This window comes from Hemitrygon akajei, chromosome 28 (genome assembly GCF_048418815.1).
Source record: "Hemitrygon akajei chromosome 28, sHemAka1.3, whole genome shotgun sequence".
NCBI classification, from domain to species: domain Eukaryota; kingdom Metazoa; phylum Chordata; class Chondrichthyes; order Myliobatiformes; family Dasyatidae; genus Hemitrygon; species Hemitrygon akajei.
In genome coordinates, this window is record NC_133151.1 from 3,114,508 (window position 1) to 3,135,682 (window position 21,175).

Genomic DNA, 21,175 nt, shown 5'->3' on the forward strand with positions numbered 1-21,175 from the left:
GAAGAGGGCAGGACCAAACCATATGAGTCAAAGAGGCTACTTCGGAATGACATCTATCACAGATAGGATTAATATGGGAGTAAAAACGAGCAAGTTTGTCCTTGGACATATGAGCCCTATGCACCACCTTAAATTATATCAACACGTGTTTAGCACATAGAAGAAGAGTTAACTAAATGTAAAAAATTTTCCCATTTCTCTGTAGGTAAGGAAAATTGAAGTTCTTTTTCCCATTCATTCTTAATTTTATTTGATACATCTGGCTGTATTTTCATGATCATATCATAAATGGTTGCTGTTAAACCCTTCTGATAAGGGTTTGTAAATGTCTAAAAAAAAGGAATCTGGGTGAATTATATTTATTAGACAACTGTTCAAAAGTCATGAAACAGTTATCCATGAATAAGTTGCAAAAGCAAAAATCAAGCAATTCCTGACGACAAAACTTCCCTTGTCACTAGAACCCAGTGTAACGTCTGAAATGCTAGTTAGGTTAGTTGTGTGGTTCTGTCACTGCTTTATGTCACCACGTCGTTCCTGTACTGATCCCAGATATTAACCTAAAGACAACCTCCCCCGACGCCCTGCTTGAATGTAGCTTCATGCAAGTTAAATGGTTCAAAGGTTCAATTTAAGATCAGAGAATGTACCGTAGATTCCGGACTACAGAGCGCACCTGATTAAAAGCCGCTGGCTCTAATTTTAGAAATAAAATCATTTTTTAAATTATACAGGCCGCTTCGGATTTTAGGCCGCACCGAATTTCCAGCGGAACGGATTTTCGGCGCACTGGATTTCCGGCGGACCGGATTTTCGGCGCACTGGATTTCCGGCGGACCGGATTTTCGGCGCACCGGATTTTCGGCTGCTTGTAATATGAGATATTTACACAGAAAGATATTACACGTGTTGGGCTTCAAATTCTGCCCTGTGTTCGTTTTGGAAGAGAGACAACCAACACCGGATTACAGTGCAGCGTGGCTTTATTGCAGAACGCGTTTTGCCTTCCCCTTACATTCTGCTCTTATTTATACTCCTTTTTCCCCCAAACCAAACCCTCGCTACACATATTTGGTGAGGCTAAACTTTGTTATACCTACTGGTATTTGGTAACATCGGACACTTGTGTCCTTATTGGCCCGATACCATTCACACACGAGTTTTACTGTTTTTTTGTTTACTGAATCGCTAGCAGTTTCGGTGCAGCGGAATCCTCAGTTTCGCTCCCTCCCTCCCTTGTACTGCTGTCTAATATCACGTGAGCCATTCCTGACCTGAAGCGGCAGTCCCAAATTAAATCTCCACCGTCTCACCATCGATTCATGTATGCCAAGATTACGCGCAGCAGCTCGATTTCCTTGTTCAACCGCCAGATTGATTGCCTTTAACTTAAAAGCTGCATCATACGCTTTTCTTCGAGTGTTTTCCATGTTGATGAGGGTGAGTACAAATGGCTGATTTACAATAATTTGTGAAGTGCGCTTGATTTATCGTACAATTTCATTGGACCTCTGTGAACTACTCATCAATTTTATTGGTCTACTGTTACGAGGCAAAATGTTTTGGCGGCATGGGAAAAAACTTTCTATTAGCCGCACCTTATTATAAGCCGCTATGTTCAATGCTGTTCAAAGCATGGGAAAAAAGTAGCGGCTTATAATCCGACATCTACGGTACACAGTATGCAACCTGAAATTCTTACTCTTCACAGACATCCGCAAAACAGGAAAAATAACTATTTTATATACTTTCTGTAATGCACGTTTTTTTTCTGTTATTATGTATTGCATTGGACTGCTGCCGCGAAGTTAACAAATTTCATGACAAATGCCGGGGAGAGTAAACCTAATTCTGATTCTGATACTCCCATGATCAATCTAACCCTTCCCCCTTACATAGCCCTCCATTTTTCTTTCATCCATGTGCCTATCTAAGAATCTCTTAAATATCCCTAAGGTATCTGCCCCTAGCAGGGTGCTCCATGCACCCATCACTCTCTAACATTCTCCCACCCACCCACCCCCATGTGCTTTCCTCCCGATACCTTAAAATTATGCCCCCTGGTATTAGCCATCTACACCTGGGAAAAAAGTCTCTGTCCACCTCACCAATGCCTCTTATCACCTTGTATACCTTGCTTGAAATGCTTACGGATTCTCAAAGCTGAAGCTTCCTTAATAGCAGAAAATAATCTGATTTTGGGAGGGAAGACCATCGTAAACACATGATGGATTTGTGCAATGAATTCCACAGATTCACCACCCTCTAGCTAAAGAAATTCTTCCTTCACAGGTCTACAGGGATGCCTGAGAGGACTTGTAGCCTACTTAAACCAGAAGACCATAAGACCATATTTGGTCAACCGAGTCTTCTCCACCGTTTCATCATGGCTGAACTCTTAGCCCCAATATCGTACCTTCTCCCTCCATGCCCTGACCAATGAAGAATCTATCAGTCTCTACCTTAAATATACATAAAAACAGCCTCCACAGCTACCTGTGGCAATGAATTCAACAGATTCACCACTCTATGGCTGAAGAAATTCCTACTCGTCCCCGTTCTAAAAGGATGCCCCTCTGTTCTGAGGCTGTATCCTCTGGTCTTCGACTCCCCCACCACAGGAATCCTCCTCTCCACATCCTCTCTATTGAGGCCTTTCACCGTTCCATAGGTTTCAATGAGGTCACCCCTCTTCTGAATTCTAGTGAATACAGGCCCAGAGCCATCAGACGCTCCTCATGTAACAAACCGTTCAATCCTGGAGTAATTTCTGTGAACCCTCTTCAGTGTCGACACATCTTTTATAAGATAAGGGGCCCGAAGATGTTCACAATACTCCAAGTGAGGCCTCACCAGTGCTTTATAAAGCCTCAGCGTTACATCCTTGCTTTTATATTCTGGTCCTGTTCCCATTTCGTACGCTCTTTATAATACGTTCTCCCTGCTCTCCTCCTCAGTGATGGAAGTACTGCAGTTCGGACGAGACGCAACAGTGGCGGAGGCCTGGCTGGCGAGTCAAGAGCCGTACGTCAGAGCAGCGGAGGTCGGGAGCAGTGTAGACGATGCCGAGAACCTGATCAAGCGGCACGAGGGGTTCGAGAAGGCAGTGGCGGCCTGGGAAGAGCGGTTCATGGCTCTGGAGAAACTGACAACAGTAAGTGCAGTGTTACGTGCCGAAATGGCGCCCGTTTGGCACGGTAGCTCTACTCCAGGGCTGATGCACCGCACCAGTCTCTCAGCATTAAACTTCCCTCCTTTGTGTGTGTGCTTATGAATGGGGCTTCGGTATTTTCTACCCTTCCGCCACGTGAGAATGGGTTCTAAATTCTCACCATTCTCCTTGGAAAGAAGCCTCTCGGTTTCATTTATCATTGCATAATCTGATCGCGATCTGCACGACCGGAACATTTTCCCCTGCGTTTGCCCTAACAGTCTCCTTTGTAAGTTTAGAGTCTTCTCCTACGTTGTAACCCAACCCCCTACCTACCCCCCCACCCCATGTCTCCCTCGTGTCATTCTGATTGGCTGCATCATCACCGTCTCACTCATATGGGGCAACGGGAGGGAGGAGCTACTGCACAGGGTTTAAGTAAATTGCAGAGAGTTGTAAACTTAGCCAGCTCATCACGGGCACCAGCTTCCGTAGTATCCAAGATGTTTTCAAGGTGCCTCAAAAAGGCAGCGTCCATCATTAAGGACCCCCATCACCCTTTCCTCCATACTCCACTCTCATTCCTCCTCCTTATGCCCTTTACCTCAACCACCTGTCACCTCCCAGCTTCTTACTTCATCTCCCCTCCCACCTGCCCCCTCACCTAGGCTTCACCTACCCCTCCCCCCACCTTCTTAATCGGGCATCTTCCCCCTTTTCCAATCCCGATGCAGGGTCTTAGCCCAACAAGGTCCACAGTTTATTCCCCTCCATGGATGTTGCTCGACCTGCAGAGTTCCTCCAGCATTTTGTGCGTGTTGGCCTAGACTACCAAAATCGGCAGAATCTCTTGTGTTTATAACTGTGGTAGTTTGTAACAAAGAGAAAAATAGATAACAGAACCATTTTAATGACGCGTGTCCTTTTCTTACTAGTTTGCTCCTGCAAATATCTAAAGTCTAAAGACTTAAAGACCTTAAGATATAGGAGCAGAATTAGGCCATTTGACCCATCAAGTCTGCTCCACCATATCATCATGGTTAACCTGTCATCCCCCTCAATCCCGATCTCCTGCCTTCTCCCCATAACATTTGACACTCTGACTAATGAAGAATTTATCAAACTCTGCCTTAAATACCCAATGACTTCGCCTCCACAGCCGTCTGTGGCAATGAATTCCGCAGACTCACCACTCTCTGGCTAAAGAAATCCCTCCTCATCTCCGTTCAAAAAGGACGTCCCTCTATTCTGAGGCTGTGTTTTCTGGTCTTAGACTCTCCCACGATAGGGAAACATCCTCTCCATGTCCAGTCTATCGAGGTCTTTCAAAATCTGATAGGTTTCAATGAAATCACCCTCCTCATTCATCCGAATTCCAGTGAGTGGAGGCCCACTGGAATTTCTTGGATTTTTAAACAAAACTTTTTTGTCAGATCAGTTCAGATTGACTGCCTGAGGCTGGACTGAAATCCCCAACTTCCAGTTCTGCCCAGATTATTTCTCCCAGAACACATGGTGTGCAGGCAAGAAGCAATTTCCAAATGAACACACTGAGACTGCCAAAACAAACCAACATCAAAGTATAAATGTCAGCCAAGGAGCTGCACTGATTAGAGTGATGTTTACAAGATCAGAGCCATCTTAGCAATCCCCCTCTCTGCCATCTGATTCCCGGATAGACATCGAACCCATGAACACTACCTCACTACTTTTTTATTTCTATTTTTTCACTACTTATTTAAGTTAACTGTTTCATACACACACACACACTAATTAACAGTTTTTTCTCTGTTATCATGTATTCCATCGTACTGCTGCCACAAAGGCAACAAATTTCACAACGTGCCAGTGATATTTAACTTGATTCTCATTCTGAAACCTGTTAAATATTGAAAGACCCAGAGAGTGGACGTGTCGTTTCCTATAGTACGAGAGTCTAAGACCAGAGGGCACAGTAGTAGGACACCTTCGATGCTTCAGAAAGGCAACATCCATGATTAAGGACCCCCACCACCCAGGACATGCCCTCTTCTCATTGTTACCATCAGGGAGGAGGTACAGGAGCCTGAAGACACACACTCAACGATTCAGGAACAGCTTCTTCCCCTCTGCCATCAGGGAGGAGGTACAGGAGCCTGAAGACACACACGCAACGATTCAGGAATGGCTTCTTCCCCTCTGCCATCCGATTCCTGAATGGACACTGAACCCATGATATGTATAATTGAAAATATGTATAATTCACAGCAGTTTTTCTCTATTGTCATGTATTGCATTGTGTGTAGGCCTCCGTTAGTCTCAATAGATCATGGATTTGCACCCAAGCTGCAAGTCTCCCCTCTGCTCGCCACCGAAGTTGTCCAAGGGTAGGGCATTAGGACCCATACAGCTTGGCACCGGTGTCGTTGCAGAGGGTTGAGTGCCTTGCTCAAGGCTGAGGCTGAGGCTCGAACCAGTGACCTTCAGATCACTAGACGAAGGCCTTAACCACTTGGCCACGCGCCGGCGCGTTGCATTGTACTGCTGCTGCAAAGTCAGCAGATTTCACAGCGTATGCCAGTGATATTGAATCTGATTCTCTCATCTGTTACAGCTGGAACAGCAAGAGATCCGCCGTAAGCAGGAGGAGGAGGAGAGGAAATTAAAACCACCCCCGCCACCGTCTCCCCCAACGCCACACGTCTCCGCGGTAGCAGAGGACAGCCAGGAGGCCGGAAATCAGGCGGAGCAGAATCAGCTGTCACGGTAACAGCACCCAGCAGTTAGGCGTTTAGCTGCAGGGTTGGGTTCCCTGGACCGGCATTGCTGTTTGCCGCACGCGCAAGACACTGGAGGAATCTCAGCAGGCCAGGCAGCGCCACTGGAAAAGTGTGAACAGTCGTCGTTTCGGGCCGAGGCCCTTCGTCAGGACCCAAAACGTCAGCTGTTAACTCCTTCCCGTAGTGGCTGCCTGGCCTGCTGAGCTCCTCCAGCGCTGCTTTCGATTTCCAACATCTGCAGATCTTCTCGTGTTTGTGCCTCTGCCACGTTCTTGTCCAGGAGAAGAATTTGAGGAAACTTTAATGAAACCAAGATAGTTGCAGGAATCACAAAGTGCACGGCAGACGCTGTGATCAAATCAAGACGTACAAACAAGCTGGAGGAACTCAGCAGGTTGGGCAGCGTCGGTTGAAACGAGCAGTCAACGTTTCGGGCCGAGACCCTTCGTCAGGACTGAAGAAGGAGGGGGCAGGGGCCCTATAAAGAAGGTGGGGGGAGGGTGGAAAACCAATCAGAGGAGAGATCAAGGGGAGGCGCAAGGAGGGGATAGGCCGGAGAGTTGAAGAAGGAATGTAAGGGGAAAGCACTATGGGTAGTAGAAGAAGGCAGAATCATGAGAGAGGTGATAGGCAGCGAGGAGGCAGAGTGAAAGTGGGATGGGGGAAGGGAGAGGGAGGGAATTGGCCATCAGGACCGAAATTCTTCATTTAAATGCTAGCAAATCTTTGGAATTGTCTTCCCAAGAGGATGTGGGACCCCTAGGTAGCTGAGAATATTTTTTTATTTTATTGAGAGACCCAGCGCCTCTGGGACTGGGTCTGTTCAGGACGCTGTCGGCTTGCTTCTACTGTTTGCACAATGTGTGTGTGTGTGTGTGTGTTTTCTCTCTCTTTCTCTTTGGTTTTTTAAAAAACTTTTTAATTGGGTTATTGGGGTTTCTTGCTCTGTGGCTGCCCCTAAGCAGACAAATCTCAAGGTGTATAATTTATTGCGTCCTTTGATAACAAGTGTGCTTTGAATCTCTGAACAGGCCCAATGAGCCCATGCTACCTAACTACGCCTACTGACCAATTAACCTGCTCATCCATGCATCTTAGCCGGCTGGTGGCATAGTGGCGTCAGCGCCGGACTTCGGAGCGAAGGCTCCCGGGTTCGAATCCAGCCGGCCCCCTTGTACGCTTTCCGTCCGGGCTGGGTCGAGCATCGAGCTGTCAACCCGGCCTCGTAAAAACAAGAAAGCCCGCTAAAGCGTCCCGATGACTCCACTCGGGAGTTAAAGGCTTTCGTCTTCTTCCGTGCATCTTTGCAATGTGGGGGAAACCAGGGCACCCGGAAGAAACACACGCGGTCAGGGGCAGAACGCACAAACTCCCACAGGCAGCAGAGCGGCGGAATCGATCCTGGGATGCTGGTGTTTTAATCGTATTCAAGATCGAGCTTATTAGATCTTTGGAATTGCGGCGGGAAAGTGCCGGTCATGGTCTTACTGCGCAGGTGTTTTTGATTATTTATTGACGACATTCCGGCCCTTTGAGCCACGCCCCACCCCGCCAATTCAACCCTAGCCTAATCACAGGACAATTTACCAATTAACCCGCCAACTGGTGCACATCTTTGGACTGTGGGAGGAAGCCCACGCGCTCACAGGGAAGAACGTGCAAACCCTTTACAGGCAGCGGCGGGAATTGAACCCAGGTCGCCGGTACCGTGAAGCGTTGTGCTAACCACTACGCTACCGTGCCCCTGCATGTGATGGAATGTTTTCTTTTCTCTTCTGTATGGGCCTGAATTCTGATGTGGTCGTGATCTTTCTCGACACAAGGGAGGATTTCGTATGATCTCTATTGAGACCTTCATCGGGGAGGAAGAGTGGTTTCAGACTAACAGCTGAATCACGTTCCCCCCCTCAAAGAATGAGAATAGGCTGTTGGCTCTCCTAAAGCTCAGATAGCATTTAAGTTCGTAAAGGTGCGAGAGATGGAGTGGTAACTAAAGCCTGCAGTAATTCTGTGACAGACTCTTCAAAATTTAACACCCGTTTAGCGTTATGGCTTTTTTCTGTGTCACCTACAGGGACGGTGACATCGTCAACCACCTGGAGTCCGTCGCTCAGAACGGAATGCACCCAGAAACAGAGTCACACCAGGTAAGTCCCGAAGCCGTGAGACCAGTTAAGATCCATGTACCAACGACACCATAGCCTTGTCTGCTCCCCATCTCCAACTTCCTTCTGACATCGCTGTAATCCTTCAGTTCCAGCCTCGTGCACCGCCCAGATTTAATTGTCCCGCTATTGTAGCTGCTCAGCTCTTAAGTTCTGAAATTCCCGTTCTAAACTGTGCCAGCTGCTCCTCAAAACCCGCCCCTTAGTCCGAGATTTCGGTCACTTGTTCCGGAATCTACCTAGGTGTTAACATCCCGACTGGTAACTAATCCGGGAAGCATCCTGATGCGTTTTACTCTTCGGAATCCTGTACCTAATAAAGTGGACACTAAGTACATGTCCATGATCTTCTGCATACCATTGTTGTGTGGTGATTGGAGTTACTGTCGCCTTCCTGTCAGTTTGAACCAGTCTGGCCCTTATCCTCCGACCTCTCTCATAAACAAAGCATTTTTTGCCCACAGAACTACCGTCCGCTGGGTGATTTTTTTTCTTGTTCGTTTCTTGCACCATTCTCTGTAAACTCGAGAGACTGCTGTGCGTGAAAATCCCAGCAGATCAGCAGTCTCTGAGATACTCAAACCACCCCATCTGGCACCAAGAGGGAATCCTACAGTCAAAGTCACCAAGGTCACCTTCCTTCCCCTTTCTGATGTTTGGTCTGAACCTCTTGACCGTGTCTGCATGCTTTTAGATGTTTGGTTGCTGCCACGCAATTGGCTAATTAGATACCTGCATTAACGAGCAGCTGTGCCTAATGAAGTGGCCACTGGATGCAATTGCTGATGTGGGATGATGCTTACTAGTTTTATTGTGCCCCGACCATATTGTTCTGGTCATCTACCTACAGGAAAGATGTAAACAAGGTGGAAAGAATGCAGAGAAAATGTTGCCGGGTCTGAAGGACCTGAGTTATAAGGAAAGATTGAATAGGTTAGAACTGTATTCTTTAGAATGTAGAAAATTGAGAGGAGATTTAACAGAGCTATACAAAACTATGAGGGGTATAGATAGGGTAAATGCAAGCTGGGGTTGGGTAGGACGACAACCAGAGGCCATGGGTTAAGGGTGGAAGGTGAAAGGTTTAAGGGGAACACGAGGGGAAACTTTTTCACTCGGAGGGTGGCGAGAGCGTGGGACGAGCTGCCGGCGCAAGTGGTGCGTGCGAGCTCGATTGCGACGCTGAGGAGAAACTTGGATAGGTATGTGGATGGTAGGGGTGTGGTGGGCTGTGGTCCCAGTGCAGGTGAATGGGAGGAGGCAGTCTAAATGGTTCTGACATGGATTGGATAAAGCGAAGGGCCTGTTTCTGTGCTGTTCTTCTCTGTGACTCTGTAAGTTACCATGCATGCTCCTCCTTCCTTTTTCAGCCTTTGGATGAGATCAGACCATTGAAAGATGATGTGCTGTCATATGTGGCAGTGAAAGTAAGTGCTTTCTTCTTGTCCTCTCCTTCCTCTCCTCTCTTTCCCCTTTTATCTGTGCTCTGCATGTCATTCCCGGGCTGGTATTTTAGAAAAGAGGTGACCAGTTAAATCCTCTGGAGGTTTTACAATTATGAAGCTCTCGTTTTCTTCCATCTCTCTCATTTTTCGGGGATCCCCGAATGGTAGAAGAACACACAGAATAGAAAACATCAATCCGCAGAGTCTAGGAGTGTTCAGTGTAGTTCAGTTCAGTTCAGTTCAGCGCGGTGTCACTTCTTGACTGAAGGGTCGCAGAGCCAGTCTGCCCCGAACAAAATAGCAATTTGAAATTTAAAGAAAAGAAACACAATGACATGGACTGCAGAGTCCAATCCATAAACCGCGTCAATTAAACCTTGCCCAAGACTCTGGCAGCAGTGAGCTAGAGAGAGAGAAGGGGGTTGCTGGACGCTCGTGTCTGATGGTGCAGGGCAACAATGGTACATGTCATACTCTGTCTTGGGGGGGGACGGGGGGATGTAGTCGTCGTCTGGAACTTGTTCCATGAATGATAACTTGCCACTTATCACCGATACTGGGTAAAGGGGAAGTACAACGAGATCTAGGTGTTCTTGTACATCAGTCAATGAAAGCAAGCATGCAGGTACAGTAGGCAGTGAAGAAAGCTAATGGCATGCTGGCTTTTATAACAAGAGGAATTGCGTATAGGAGTAAAGAGGTCCTTCTGCAGCTGTACAGGGAACCTGGTGAGACCCCACCTGGAGTATTGTGTGCAGTTTTGGTCTCCAAATTTGAGGAAGGACATTCTTGCTATTGAGGGAGTGCAGCGTAGGTTCACGAGGTTAATTCCCGGGATGGCGGGACTGTCATATGTTGAAAGACTGGAGCGACTGGGCTTGTGTACACTGGAATGGCCGAATGGCCTACTCCTGTACCTACTGTCTATTGTCTATTGCCACATTCAGGCACGGACTGGTTCATCTGCTGAGATGTTGTAACTGGAATGGAATGTGGTGAAGTTATTAATGAACATCTCTCCTTCTGATGAAGGGTTTCGGCCTGAAACACCGACTGTTGATTCTGACGCCTGAGCGGCTGAGCTCCGCCAGCACATTGTGTGAATTGCATGCCCTGGGCGATGGGAGACGTTAATGACGGATATTGCCTTCTTGAGACATCACTCCTTGAAGATGTCCTGGATACTACTGAGGCCAGTGCCCATGCTGGAGCCGAGTGAGTTTACAACTCTGCGGCTTATTTCGATCCTGTGCAGTAGTCACACCCCCAACCCCACCAGACCACCAGACCCAGATGGCACGGTCCATCTGTAGAAGTTTTCGAGTGTTTTAGGTGACGTACCAAATCTTCTCAAACTCCTAATGAAATATAGCCGCTGTCTTGTCTTCTTTGTAGCGGCAATGTTATATCGGGCCCAGGGAGATCCTCAGAGGTATTGATAACCCAGGAACTCAAACCCTCTCCCACTATTTGGACCAGTGTGTTCACTCGTCTTGCCCTTTCTGAGGTCCACAATCGGTTCTGTGGTCCAACTGACGCTGCTTGCAAAGTTGTTGCTGCGACGGTGTTCCCGAGTCGCTGCCCGGGACTTGCACGACTGACCAAGAGGAAGCTACTGACAGGACGAAGGAATCCCTGAAGACCACCAGAGATGGAGGACCTTCACCGCTGCCCTGAAAGCCAGCGGCATAAGGGGCGTTAAGTGAAGCACTGTATGTTACCATATTCCCTTGTGGCGCTGTAGGGTAACAGTCAGCGTAATGCTGTTACAGCACAACCGACCTGGGTACAGTTCCAACGCTGTCTGTGAGGAGTTTGTACGTTCTCCCCGTCACAGTTTCTTTCCTCCCAACTTCCAAAAACGTACAGGTAAGTAGTTGTATTGATTCTGTGGGTGTGATTGGGCTGGAAAAGTCTGTAACCGGGCTGTATTTGAATTGAATTGACATTATTACTTACATCCTTCAAGCACATGAGGAGTAAAGATCTGTATGTTACATCTCCGTTCAAATGTGCAATTATAGTAATTTATAATAAGTATTATAAATTACAACAGGATAGTCAATATAACATAGAAATACATTTGTGTCATCATGAATTAATCAGTCTGATGGCTTGGTAGGAGAGGCTGTCCCGGAGCCTGTTGGTCCTGGCTTTTATGCTGCGGTACCATTTCCTGGATGGGAGCAGCTGGAACAGTTTGTGGTTGGGGTGACTCGGGTCCCCAATGATCCTTTTTACACACCTGTCTCTGTAAATGTCCTGAATAGTGGGAAGTTCACGTCTACAGATGCGCTGGGCTGTCCGCACCACTCTCTGCAGAGGCCTGCGATTGAGGGAGGTACAGTTCCCATACCAGGCAGTGATACTCTCAATCGTGCCCCAGTAGAAAGTTCTTAGAATTTGGAGGGGCCATAACAAACTTCTTCAGCCATCTGAGGTGAAAGAAGTGCTGTAAAATAAATTAGAATTAAAACCTTGATATTCATTTTATCACAGGGAATAATTATGAAACACTATACACAACTGTAATTCATAACACAAGAGATACTGTAAGTCCAGAATAACATGCACAAAATGCTGGAGGAACTCAGCAGATCAGGCAGTTTCTATGGAAATGAATAAACAATTGGCGTTTCAGGCCGAGACCTTTTTTCAGGACTGAGAAGGAAAGGTGGGGGAAGATGCCAGGATAAAACGGTGGGGGCAGGGGAAGGAGGCTAGCTCGAAGGTTGATAGGTGAAGCCAGGTGGGTGAGGAGGGGGGAATGAAGTGAGAAGCTGGGAGGTGATAGGTGGAAAAGGCAAAAGAAGACAGAATTTGATAGGAGAGAAAGGTGGAACATGGGAGAAAGAGAAGGAGGAGGTGATCCAGGTGAGGAGATGAGGTAGGAAGCCAGGGTGGGGAATTGAAGAGGGAAGGGGAGAGAAGTTGCCAGAAGTTTTTGTGCCGTAGTTTGCTCTGACTTTATGAGTCCCATACTGTAAAAGGACTAGATGGGATAAAGATTGTCAAATATGTTCAGGAAAGTTTCCTTAATCAATACGAGAGAGTGTGCGATACTTGATCTCCTATTAGGCATCGAGACAAGGCAGGTGACGTTTATGCATCTAGTGATACTAATCCTATTAGTTTCAGGGTAATTATAGTAAAGGGTAGGTCAGATCCTCAAGTTCAGATTCTAAATTGGAGAAAGGCCAACTTTGATGGTATCAGAAAGGATTTGGCAGGTGTGGATTGGGACAGGCTGTTTTCTGGCAAAGGTGTACATGGTGTTACGAACCCCGTAACTGGGTCACTTACCAGCAAAGATAGAGAGGTCCGTTGAAGTCTGATGGTACTATTTTTAAACGTTTTTATTTATAAAGGGGCACAAAAGTAAGGTTAATACAAACATTCAGATACTATACGTCGTCAATACTCAATCTAAAACGCGGGTGTAGTAATAATCATCAATAGGAAGTAGCTCTATCGTTTTGTCTAGGGGTAAAAATATTGTCCGATGGAAATATAAGAGTCTCTCAAGTTCATGCAGGCTTTTAGCCTTTTGGGGACCGTTGGGTTTCACATGTTGGAGAGAGAGAGAGAGGGATTTTGGTGAGAAAAGAAACTTGCCCAGTCTTTTAGGACGCAAACCATTGAATGGGGAACGTGGGTTCCCCGTTGTTAGTTTGAAGTCCTTTTCGGTGTTATCAGCCACCCGTTCCCCAGGCCAGGGGAAACGGACCACACGTGGCTTCCGAATAGCTTCCTGTTATCACGGGAGCGATGAGCGATGGTGTCTCCTTCTGGTGCGTCACTAGGGGACTGCCCCCTGCAGCCCCTCTTTTATCTTGACTTGCAGGGTTGTAGTTGTCAATCAGGGTGGGGTGATGCAATCCCCAGCCCACATTGCCCGAGGGTGTGCACGTAGCCCAGTTCACGTTGCCCTGAGAGCTGGCACGTAGCATAGGATCGCAATCCACAAAGGTGTCTCCAAGAAACAATGGCCAAATCCGTTGCTTTGTCTGGCTGAGGATTCTCTCTCATTTCCTGGGTCCAAGACCCGAATTAATAGAGATCTTGCGATTCTCAAGAAGGAGGGGGCTGGGATCATAACAATGGTCAGTGGGAGGCCTTCCAAAGTGAAATTTTGAGAGTCTGGAGTTTGTATGTGCTTGTCAGAATCAAAGGCAAGGATCACAGGCTTAAGGAAACTTGGTTTTCGAGAGAGATTGAAGTCCCGGTTAAGAAGAAAAAAAGTATGTGCATAGGCAGGTAGGAACAAATGAGGTGCTTGAGGAGTATGAGAAATGCAAGCAAATGCTGAAGAAAGACATCAGGAAGAGGAAAAGAAGGCGTGAGGTTGCCCAGGCAGAAAAGGTGAAGGAGATCCCTCGGGGCTTCGACGGGTATGTTAAGAGCCCCTCTCAGCCATGTTTCTTCCTGCCTTTTTCTGTGATTCTGTGTTGGAGAAATCAGTGTTCACTGCAAATTGATTCGATAACCTGGCACGTGGGGAGCAGGCCACTCTGCCTCGTGCCCTCAGCCAGCTTTGTGATCCTGGCGAGGTTCCCAGCAGAGGTTCGTCATCCCCGGAAGATCCCACCCATTCCAGTGGTTTAGCAGAAACTCCTCTTAACTCGTGGTAGGACTAACTGTTACGTACCCCGTAAGGGGTTAAAAAGAACCAGCAGAGATGGACACACCTGGAGTCACTGTTACAAACTTCATTTTATTGGTAACTACGCGAATAAAGTAATATAAAACAAGATAAGGTAAACAGGTTAGCAAAATATATGCATGTTGTTAACGTACCCCGTAACTGGGTGTATGACCAGCAGAGAAAGAAGAATCTGTTGGAGTCTGGTGGTACTACATTTAAAGGTGTTTATTAATAAAAATAAGCAAAACCTTATCAATGATGCAAATATACATATAACACAAGGTAGCAGTAATAAACCTAAAAGTGTAGGAATAATAATAATAATCAATAATAAACAAGCTCTATCGATGTCTAGGGGTAAATAAATTGTCATAGAATATAAAGTTCAGTTCAGTTCATGAGTGCTGAGGTAGTTATGCTTGTTGAGTTGTAATCGTTGGAGAGAGTGAGCGAGCGAGATGTAACAGCTACAGCAGCCAAACCTTCCTTTGCTTTGTTAATCTGTCATATCGTTGTGGTCATTCAGTTATGAACCCTCTGGTCTTCAGCTAGACCGTTCTTCTGTGGTGGACTCGTCACTCTGGCATGAGTGGACATACACACAAGTCCCCACCGGCCCTGCTGTAACACTGCGAGCTTTACTGACCGATCTCCTGGTTCGGTCTCCGAAGCCCCCACCTTTCTTGTGGGTTCCAACACTCAATCAGTGTCCACTGGTGTGTCTGGAGGGTGTCTCTCCAGACCTGTCTTTTTATCCCTACTAACGGGGTCTCAGCTATCCATCAATTCTGAATGACTGTGTCCATCAAATCAGGCCACTCCTACAGTCCACTGAGGAATGTTATTGAGCGAACTATTGTCCTTGCAGCGAAACAGTAAATAATTCAAAAAAGGAGTCACAATACAGTTAATCAGCAATCTCCCTCTCTCTCTTATCTGTCGCAGATGTTCTTGTCTGTTTTTTGTCTCTCTTTCTCATGGTCAGCATAACAACAGTAATAGTTTGTGGTTCTCGGGGGGGGGGGAATCGTTAACTCTGTACCCCATTGTCCATCAGGTCTGTTCATCACTCATAACAATGTATATAGGTGAGTAAATATAGTTCCCAAGCTTCCCCAGCACAGGTGATTAGGTGATACAGTCTTATGGTGGTATAGTAAGTAATCAGTTCAGTTCTGGAATTTGGTTTGAGTAGAGTTGGAGAGAGAGTGTGAAAGAGAGTTGGTTTGTCTTCCCAATGGTGATGCCGATCCTCCACGTCGTCCTTCTGGTCCCAAAACTTACAGTCACCGACTGTGACCACAGAAAGAGGATGCCGTCTCCTGTGGTGGAGTTATCAACCCAGACCAGGGTTAAACACACCGATAGCTCCCCGCCGGTCACTCCTTTGTTCATGCTGTGAGCAAATACCCTTGTCGTGGGCACACAAAGCTCACCGGTGTCCTCCTTGCCTCTGGCGTGTCGTGCGTCTCTCGTCTGTCTGATTAAGAAGTCGACTGGCCTTGCATATATCTCCCAAGTGCTGAACGCGAGCCATCCATCATATAGCTCTGCCTTTCAGTTTCCGAGGCAACGCACAGTCTTCCTCTCTCTTCCTGCTGCTGAATTAGCACGCAGGCTGTTCGCTCCCTCTCTCTCTTGTTAAAGGAACAGTCCACTTTAGAATAATCCTTCAGATCTCGTCACATTAACCGACAGATGGACGTGTTGCAGTCGACATAACACTTGAAGCTCAGCAGAATGTGCTGGGTGCTAATGCTACCTTGTGCCTTCAGTTAGTTTAAACACATATGCCATTGAGATCAAAACAAATTGTATTTCTATTTGTCCAGAAGCAAAAAAACGTCAAGGAGATTCACAGTACATTTTTATTTGTCAATATTCCTAATGCAAAGCCACTTAAGGAGATAGTCAGATGACCAGAAGCTTGCTCAGAGAGGCTTCAAAGAGCATTCTCAGCAAGGAGGCAGAGGGGCTCAGGAAGGAATTTAGAGGGTTGACACCTACCAAGTTCAGCAGTGGAGTGATTAAATTCAGTTTTGGGTCTTAACTGAATTTTACAGGAGCACCATTGAGAGCGTCCTGACAAGCTGCATCTCCGTCTGGTCTGGCAGCAGCCGAGCATCGGACCGGAAGTCCCTACAAAGGACTGTGAGAATGGCCGAGAGGATCGCAGGGGTCTCCCTACCATCTATTGGGGACATTTATCAGGAGCGCTGCATACACAGGACCCTTAGTATTATCAAGGATCCCACCCGTCCATCCAGCATCCTCTCTGACTTTCTACCATCAGGCAGGAGACTCCGATGCATAAAGACAGGAACGGTCAGGATGGGAAACAGTTTCTTCCCCCAGGCCATCAGGTTTCTGAACTCCCTGCCGCATCGCATTCGAAGTGTCACCGGTTAATCTGTTCTGTACCTGACAATATTTAATTTATGCATTTTACTTTGTTTATTCATGCATAATTCATCTGTAGATTTTATCCTTGCTTTCCTAAGTTACTGTGTGTTATATGTATGTTTGTTGTAGTACTGTGCTTTACACCGTTTCAGAGAAACGTCTTTACTTTATTGTCACCAAACAATTGATACTAGAGCGTACAATCATCACAGGGATATTTGATTTTGCGCTTCGTGCTCCCTGGAGTACAAATCAAAGTAAATATAATAAAAATTTAAATTATAAATCATAATTAGAAAATAGAAAAGGGAAAGTAAGGTAGTGCAAGTCAGGCCCGGATATTTGGAAGGTACGGACCAGATCCGGGTCAGGATCTGTTCAGCAGTCTTATCACGGTTGGAAAGAAGCTGTTCCCAAATCTGGCCGTACGAGTCTTCAAGCTCCTGAACCTTCTCCCGGAGGGAAGAGGGACAAAAAGTGTGTTGGCTAGGCGGGTCGTGTCCTTGATTATCCTGGCAGCACTGCTCCGACAGCGTGCGGTGTAAAGTGAGTCCAAGGATGGAAGATTGGTTTGTGTGATGTGCTGGGCTGTGTTCACGATCTTCTGCAGCTTCTTCCGGTCTTGGACAGGACGACTTCCATACCAGGTTGTGATGCACCCTAGAAGAATGCATTCTACGGTGCACCTATAAAAATTAGTGAGGGTTTTAGGGGACAGGCCAAATTTCCTCAGATTTCAAATTTGTTTGACAGTGTACATGTATATAGTTAATTGACGAGTGCTGATAGACAAATTTTAACGCTTGGGAGACAACAGGGACAGTGAGAGAATAATTGCATCATCACCATAGAATATTGCTCCTGGAGCGTTTTTGACACTAGCTACAATGTTTTTGGCTTATATTCCAGGTCTCTGAAGCGCCAGAACCGGTTAACGGGACAAGCGCGGAATCAAAGAAAGAGAGTGTTCCAGCTCAGAAGACCCCGCAATCATCTCCGCGGCCCGGATCTGACACTATCCAGGTCAGCAAGGCACAGGACACAGCCGCGATACAAATGGAAGGCATGTTGTGTCGGAAACACGAATGGGAGTCGCACAACAAGAAAGCCAGCAGCAGGTATGAGACCGGTAATGGTAAAACGGGCAAGAGCGTGCATAGATCAAACTGAGATGTTGGTTGTCCATTGCGTCCAACGATGACAATGATACCTACGCGGGAGAGGTTTTAAAGCGGAAAGTCTGTTGCACTGGGGCGGTTCCTCTTCCTTGACCTCGAAAGTCCAAGTCATAACTGAGATACTTGGTTGCGATGGATGACTGTGACTTCTTCTGCGCTTTGCCCATCACTGTCTCTTGTGTATTTAATATTTCAGTAATATTAGAAACATTGAAAACCTACAGCAGAATACAGGCCCTTCGGCCCACAATGCTGTGCCGAACATGTCCCTACCTTAGAAATTACCAAACTTCCCCATAGCCCTCTATTTTTTTTAAGGTCCATGTACCTATCCAAAAGTCTCTTAAAAGACCCTATCGTATCCGCCTCCACCACCGTCACTGGCAGCCCATTCCACGCACTCACCACTCTCTGCATAAAAAACTTACCCCTGACATCTCCTCTGTACCTACTTCCCAGCACCTTAAACCTGTGCCCTGTTGTGGTAACCATTTCAGCCCTGTGAAAAAAACCTCTGACTATCCACACGATGCCTCTCATCATCTTATACACCTCCATCAGGTCACCTCTCATCCTCTGTCAAGGAGAGAAGGCTGAGTTCACTCAACCTGTTTTCATAAGGCATGCTCTCCAATCCAGGCAACATCCTTGTCAACCTCCTCTGCACCCTTTCTATGGCTTCCACATCCTTCCTGTAGTGAGGCGACCAGAACTGAGCACAGTACTCCAAGTGGGGTCTGACCAGGGTCCTATATAGCTGCAACATTATCTCTCGGCTCCTAAATTCAATCCCACGATTGATGAAGGCCAATACACTGTATGCCTTCTTAACCACAGCGTCAACCTGCACAGCTGCTTTGAGCGTCCTATGGACTCGGACCCCAAGATCCCTCTGATCCTCCACACTGCCAAGAGTCTTACCTTTAATACTATATTCTGCCATCATACTTGACGTAACAAAATGAACCACTTCACACCTATCTGGGTTGAACTCCATCTGCCACTTCTCAGTCCAGTTTTGCATCCTATCACTGTCCCGCTGTAACCTCTGACAGCCCTCCACACTATTCACAACAGCCCCAACCTTTGTGTCATCGGCAAACTTACTAACCCATCCCTCCACTTCCTCATCCAGGTCATTTATTAAAAAATCACAAAGAGTAAGGATCCCAGAACAGATCCCTGAGGCACCCCACTGGCTACCGACCTCCATGCCGAATATGACCCGTCTACAACCACTCTTTGCCTTCTGTGGCAAGCCAGTTCTGGATCCACAAAGCAATGTCCCCTTGGATCCCGTGCCTCCTTACTTTCTCAATAAGCCTTGCATGTGGTGCCTTGTCAAATGCCTTGCTGAAATCCATAGACACTGCAAGTTTATTGTCTATTTATAATTTATTGTGGGTTGTATGTAAAAATATGTGAATGGCACACGTCATCACGCCACCACATCATAAGCAAGTGCCTCACTAAAAGTAAAAACAAAGCTAAGACGTGCATTCCCAACACTTTTTTTAAGCTTTCAATTAATTTTATGTTTTGGAATTAGTGCGAAGAACCGGCCCATCCCTCGCCTCCGATCCCAATACCCTGACCCTTTCGATCTGGCCCTGCGCTTAAATCGACCAAACAGTGGGTCGTTCCTCACTCTCAGACTCCACAGCTACTTTCCTCATTCTCTATGCAGGAGTTCCTCCTTCCATTTCCGAGCACGGTTAGCAGTATATTCCAAGGCGACAGTCAGCGGGTATGCAGAGCATATGAACTCATTTCCTTGCAATTGCAACAGATAAGGACCACTCCAGACTGATTTGCGTATGTTGCCGTCAAGCTAACTCTGCTGCACTCTTCGTTTCCTACCTCAGGTCGTGGCAGAATGTGTACTGTGTCCTGAGGAACAGGAGCCTCGGCTTCTACAAAGACTCCAAGAACGCCAACAGTGGTATTCCGTACCATGGAGAGGTTCCAGTCAGCCTGACAGACGCCGTCTGCGAGGTGGCACACGATTATAAGAAAAGGAAATGTGTCTTCAAGCTTAGGTGAGGCTAATATATACCTGATATCCATTGTTTCCCTTGTACAGTCTTGTCTGTTAGTATTGCACCGCTGAACTCCATTATGTAACTGAAGCCCATGAAGTATTAAATACCATGCACTAGTACGTCACAGATCGGATTTGCACCAATCTTGCATTCAGTATCAGTGAGAGCAAAGAACTGATTGTGGACTTCAGAGCGGTTAAGGCAAGGGAACACCCACCAGTCTTCATAGAGGTGGAGAGAGTGAGCAACTTCGAGTTCCTGGGTGTCAGTATCTCTGAGGATCTAACCTGGTCCCAGCATATCGATGTAGTTATAAAGAAGGCAAGACAGCGGCTATATTTCATTGGGAGTTTGAGGAGATTTGGTTTGTCACCTTAAAACACTCAAATTTCTGCAGATGTACTGCGGAGAGCATTCTGACAGGCTGCATCACCGTCTGGTACGGGGAGTGGGGGGGAGGCTACTGCAAGGACCGAAGTAAGTTAATCAGCTCTATCGTGGACACCAGCCCCCATAGCATCCAAGACATCTTCAAGGAACGGTGTCTCAAAAAGCTGACTCCGTTATTATGGACCCCTCATCACCCAGGACATGCCCTCTTCTCATTGCTACCATCAGGGAGGAGGTACAGGAGTCTGAAGGCACACACTCAGCGATTCAGGAACAGCTTCTTCCCCTCTGCCATCAGGGAGGAGGTACAGGAGCCTGAAGACACACACTCAACGATTCAGGAACAGCTTCTTCCCCTCTGCCATCAGGAAGGAGGTACAGGAGCCTGAAGACACACACTCAGCGATTCAGGAACAGCTTCTTCCCCTCTGCCATCAGGGAGGAGGTACAGGAGCCTGAAGGCACACAGTCAACGATTCAGGAACAGCTTCTTCCCCTCTGCCATCAGGGAGGAGGTACAGGAGCCTGAAGGCACACACTCAACGATTCAGGAACAGCTTCTTCCCCTCTGCCATCAGGGAGGAGGTACAGGAGCCTGAAGGCACACACTCAACGATTCAGGAACAGCTTCTTCCCCTCTGCCATCAGGGAGGAGGTACAGGAGCCTGAAGGCACACACTCAACAATTCAGGAACAGCTTCTTCCCCTCTGCCATCAGGGAGGAGGTACAGGAGCCTGAAGTCACACACTCAGCGATTCAGGAACAGCTTCTTCCCCTCTGCCATCAGGGAGGAGGTACAGGAGCCTGAAGACACACACTCAGCGATTCAGGAACAGCTTCTTCCCCTCTGCCATCAGGGAGGAGGTACAGGAGCCTGAAGGCGCACACTCAACGATTCAGGAACAGCTTCTTCCCCTCTGCCATCCGATTTCTGAACAGACAATGAACCCATGAACACTACTTCACTACTTCTTTTGTTGTCGCACTGCTTATTTA

The 21,175-nt window shown here is 47.0% G+C and overlaps 1 protein-coding gene across 4 annotated transcripts in view; it reads left to right on the forward strand.

Moving 5' to 3' along the window:
* The window catches only part of LOC140717621 (spectrin beta chain, non-erythrocytic 1-like), a 448,197-nt gene that overhangs the window by 412,949 nt on the left and 14,073 nt on the right, over positions 1–21,175 (forward strand). For 3 of the 4 annotated variants that reach the window (XM_073031202.1, XM_073031201.1, XM_073031204.1), the window contains exons 30-35: positions 2,958–3,154; positions 5,745–5,896; positions 7,985–8,057; positions 9,446–9,502; positions 17,478–17,686; positions 19,612–19,785. In XM_073031202.1, coding sequence (XP_072887303.1) covers positions 2,958–3,154; positions 5,745–5,896; positions 7,985–8,057; positions 9,446–9,502; positions 17,478–17,686; positions 19,612–19,785 — 862 coding nt within the window. The remainder of the gene's footprint in view (positions 1–2,957; positions 3,155–5,744; positions 5,897–7,984; positions 8,058–9,445; positions 9,503–17,477; positions 17,687–19,611; positions 19,786–21,175) is intronic. The other variant, XM_073031203.1, reaches the window with a different exon arrangement.